Source organism: Gymnoscopelus braueri (genome assembly GCF_963280865.1).
Source record: "Gymnoscopelus braueri genome assembly, chromosome: 17".
Classification (NCBI taxonomy): domain Eukaryota; kingdom Metazoa; phylum Chordata; class Actinopteri; order Myctophiformes; family Myctophidae; genus Gymnoscopelus; species Gymnoscopelus braueri.
Window position 1 is genome coordinate 50,411,567 of NC_137617.1, and position 4,559 is coordinate 50,416,125.

A 4,559-nucleotide genomic window follows, 5' to 3' on the forward strand; every position below is an offset into this window, starting at 1 on the left:
ACAGTAGGTCCTAAAGATCAGATTTAATAACAGTGGACAGTAGGTCCTAAAGATCAGATTTAATAACAGTGTGGATAGTAGGTCTTAAAGATCAGATTTAACAACAAGTGTGGACTGTAAGTCCTAAAGATCAGATTTAATAATAGTGTGGACAGTAGGTCCTAAAGATCAGATTTAACAACAGTGTGGACAGTAGGTCCTAAAGATCAGATTTAATAACAGTGTGGACAGTAGGTCCTAAAGATCAGATTTAATAACAGTGTGGACAGTAGGTCTTAAAGATCAGATTTAATAACAGTGTGGATAGTAGGTCTTAAAGATCAGATTTAATAACAGTGTGGACAGTAGGTCTTAAAGATCAGATTTAATAACAGCGTGGACTGTAGGTCCTAAAGATCAGATTTAATAATAGTGTGGACAGTAGGTCCTAAAGATCAGATTTAACAACAGTGTGGACAGTAGGTCCTAAAGATCAGATTTAATAACAGCGTGGACAGTAGGTCTTAAAGATCAGATTTAATAACAGTGTGGACAGTAGGTCTTAAAGATCAGATTTAATAACAGTGTGGACAGTAGGTCTTAAAGATCAGATTTAATAACAGTGTGGACAGTAGGTCTTAAAGATCAGATTTAATAACAGTGTGGACAGTAGGTCTTAAAGATCAGATTTAATAACAGTGTGGACAGTAGGTCCTAAAATATCACATTTTGAGGAACCAATCAGATTTGTCCGCAGCGTGAACACGGCCAATGAATGTTTGCGGCTACGGTCAGACTTGCTGTTGCCCCGCCCACTCTGTGATGAGCTGGCTGGCGATGGCGTACGGGGGCGGGACCCAGAACGTGATTGGCTGTCCTGGAGCGTTCTTGGGCGGAGCCTTGATTCTAAGCGCCGCCGTGACCTCATCCAGCGTGAACCAACGAGCATCCTCCAACTCTGTATGATCAATATGTAACTGTAAACAATAACAATAACATTATGATCAATATGTAACTGTAAACAATAACATTATATTATGATCAATATGTAACTGTAAACAATAACAATAACATTATGATCAATATGTAACTGTAAACAATAACAATAACATTATGATCAATATGTAACTGTAAACAATAACAATAACATTATGATCAATATGTAACTGTAAACAATAACAATAACATTATGATCAATATGTAACTGTAAACAATAACAATATATTATGATCAATATGTAACTGTAAACAATAACATTATGATCAATATGTAACTGTAAACAATAACAATAACATTATGATCAATATGTAACTGTAAACAATAACATTATATTATGATCAATATGTAACTGTAAACAATAACATTATTGTGTGTGTGTGTGTGTGTGTGTGTGTGTGTGTGTGTGTGTGTGTGTGTGTGTGTGTGTGTGTGTGTGTGTGTGTGTGTGTGTGTGTGTGTGTGTGTGTGTGTGTGTGTGTGTGTGTGTGTGTGCGCGCGCGCGTGTGTACCAACCTGTGTGTGCTCAGGGCTCACAGAAGCGTGACAGGCCACCATGAAGGAGCTCTGGGGGAACGGCCAGTGTTGAGACCCTGAGTACCTGATGCTGTTCACCTCCAGACCCACCTCCTCTGCCACCTCCCTGCACAGCGTCTCCTCTACTGTCTCTCCTAGAGGAGGAGGAGGAGACGACACATTTAACATGTTCACCTCCCTGCACAGTGTCTCCTCTACTGTCTCTCCTAGAGGAGGAGGAGACAACACATATAACATGTTCACCTCCTCTGTAAGGAGGAGAGTAGTTTTGTTCTGGGTCATTCACCTCCTCTGTAAGGAGGAGAGTAGTTTTGTGTTGGGTCATTCACCTCCTCTGTAAGGAGGAGAGTAGTTTTGTGTTGGGTCATTCACCTCCTCTGTAAGGAGGAGAGTAGTTTTGTGTTGGGTCATTCACCTCCTCTGTAAGGAGGAGAGTAGTTTTGTGTTGGGTCATTCACCTCCTCTGTAAGGAGGAGAGTAGTTTTGTGTTGGGTCAGTCACCTCCTCTGTAAGGAGGAGAGTAGTTTTGTGTTGGGTCATTCACCTCCTCTGTAAGGAGGAGAGTAGTTTTGTGTTGGGTCATTCACCTCCTCTGTAAGGAGGAGAGTAGTTTTGTGTTGGGTCATTCACCTCCTCTGTAAGGAGGAGAGTAGTTTTGTGTTGGGTCAGTCACCTCCTCTGTAAGGAGGAGAGTAGTTTCGTGTTGGGTCATTCACCTCCTCTGTAAGGAGGAGAGTAGTTTTGTGTTGGGTCATTCACCTCCTCTGTAAGGAGGAGAGTAGTTTTGTGTTGGGTCATTCACCTCCTCTGTAAAGAGTGATTGGCTGAAGAGAGAAGGTGGGGGGGGGGGTCCATTGGCTTAAAGGAGTAGTTCACCCAAAATATTACTTATTTTCTATCACACCATGAAGCCTTGAATTCATGGAGATTTTGATGACCAATAAATTGATGACCGGCGATGATCGGCGGAGTCTACTCAAAGAGTCTCCTTCCGGATTGGATTGGATTATCTTGGACTACTGAGCAGCCCCCTGATCATCAAATTATTGGCTTAGTAATGCAAAAGGAATTCAAGTCTCCATGGGGTGACTAATCCATAGGGGGAAAGAAATCATTTTTTGGGTGAACTATCCCTTTAAGTTTAAGGCATAATAATAAAGCTTATTAGCCAGGGATCCTTTTAACATTATAGGTGTATTATAAATAAATAAATCATGCATGTGCGTGAGTGTGTGTGTGCGTGCGCGTGAGTGTGTGCGTGCGTACGTGTGTGTGTGTGTGTGTGTGTGTGTGTGTGTGTGTGTGTCTGTGTGTGTGTGTGTGTGTGTGTGTGTGTGTGTCCTCACCCATGTCACAGAAGCCAGCCAGAGCGCTGTACATCCCAGGACGAAAGGTCGACTGACGACCCAACAAACACCTCTTCCCGTCTGACACCAGAACTATTACCACTGGAGACATCTGGACACGCACACACACACACACACACACACACACATAAAGCGAGCGTATGCGTGGTGCGTACAGCGCGTTTGTTTAGATCCAATTCATATCAATGATAGCGGCTACACTAGGCGCACAGTCCGGATACGCGAGTCCCGCATACGCACTCTTTAAAATAGGACTGGATCTAAAAGTGTGTGTGTGTGCGTATATGTGTGTGTGCGAACATTCTCTGGTGTAGATCAGCCGTTACAGCTCTCAGTCATACAGTCTGTTAGTCCATACAGTCAGTGGTGGAAGGTAACTAAGTACATTTACTTAAGTACAATTTTGAGGTATTTGTACTTTACTTAAAGGAGCATTTCACCCCTGGAAGAAACTGCAATCACTCAATGGTAATAGTATTTGTAGTAGATAACAGTAGCACAATTTAAAATTTGCACCCTATGGCCAGAAAAATAATGAAATCTGTGTGTTTGACTAGGGTTTGACTGGACTGCTGCATTACTACAATGACCATAATGCTTTGGTGCACTGTCCCTCCTTGTGGGGAGGGGAGGTTGCATGTGGGTGTGATCTCCAACAACAACATACAAACAGCATGCCAGTGTTGCCATGTCTGCTTATTATAAGCGGCTTCTTTCTAAAATGTAGTTGATATTTGGGCTTGTTCCCAAATGTTTTGATTGTTGTTTAAACCAGTGGTTCTCAAACATGTTCATGTATTTTTCCACAGACCCCCATCTGAAATTATAATTTGTGCCAGGGAGCCCCTAACAAATATGTGTCGATTTTTTTGTAAATAGTAGATCTACAAGCTCACAATGGGTCGCGAAGCGTTGTGAGCTTGTAGATCGGCAATTATCAAATATATAATATCCCATGTCTAGGTAAAGTGCTCTTGGCCTAGTTATCTTCTTTTGGCCTTGTTTTCATAGACCTGGTTGCTTATTTCTCTCACAATATCTGGCAACACTGGAAGTTCGTTCGAACAGCTGAAGAACGTGTACCTCGCACACGTTCATCTAGTTACATATATGTCCAAGGATTCGTTAGTGATGTCAAATCACTGACAAATCCTTGGTATCTTTACGCAGTTCTACTTCCGTGTCGCATAGTAGTGACATCACTGTCGAATCCTTGGTATTGTGATCCTAGCCTTTCGCGATGGTGTTTGTTTACCAGCGCCGCAACTCCACGCTGTATTTTTTTTTTCACGCTTGCGCTTATGAAACACTACACAGGATTATTATTTCATGTCAACATTCAAGTACAACTATCAGAAGATAACTCAGGTAAAGTAATGCCTCACTCTGCAAGGGGGGTTGCCCGCTGGCCGCAGCTAATGGGAGTGGCCGAGTGGGGAAAGAAGGTTGAACAAAGTGTTACGTACACCCTTTGGGGCTGTCTTTGGAGTTGGTCTGACTGAGACGCGTCGAGACAACATGTAGTGCGGAAAGGAGTGAGACCGATATCTCGTGACGTAAATAACGTCACGAGATCTTCGAAGATTACTAGATATCTAAAAACACAGATTATACACAAAGTCCTAGTTTCTTGAGTCATAAACTTCATTAAAAGAAGATCTGGTTGCAAAATTGGCGAAG

At 42.3% G+C, this 4,559-nt stretch overlaps 1 protein-coding gene across 1 annotated transcript in view; it reads right to left on the bottom strand.

The window, feature by feature from the left end:
- Positions 1-496: 496 nt before the first annotated feature.
- The window catches only part of nudt13 (nudix (nucleoside diphosphate linked moiety X)-type motif 13), an 8,818-nt gene continuing 4,755 nt past the window's right edge, over positions 497-4,559 (bottom strand). The window contains exons 6-8 of the mRNA XM_080455285.1: positions 2,859-2,970; positions 1,492-1,646; positions 497-956 (exon numbers count right to left, since the gene is read on the bottom strand). Coding sequence (XP_080311411.1) covers positions 771-956; positions 1,492-1,646; positions 2,859-2,970 — 453 coding nt within the window. The 3' untranslated portion in view covers positions 497-770. The remainder of the gene's footprint in view (positions 957-1,491; positions 1,647-2,858; positions 2,971-4,559) is intronic.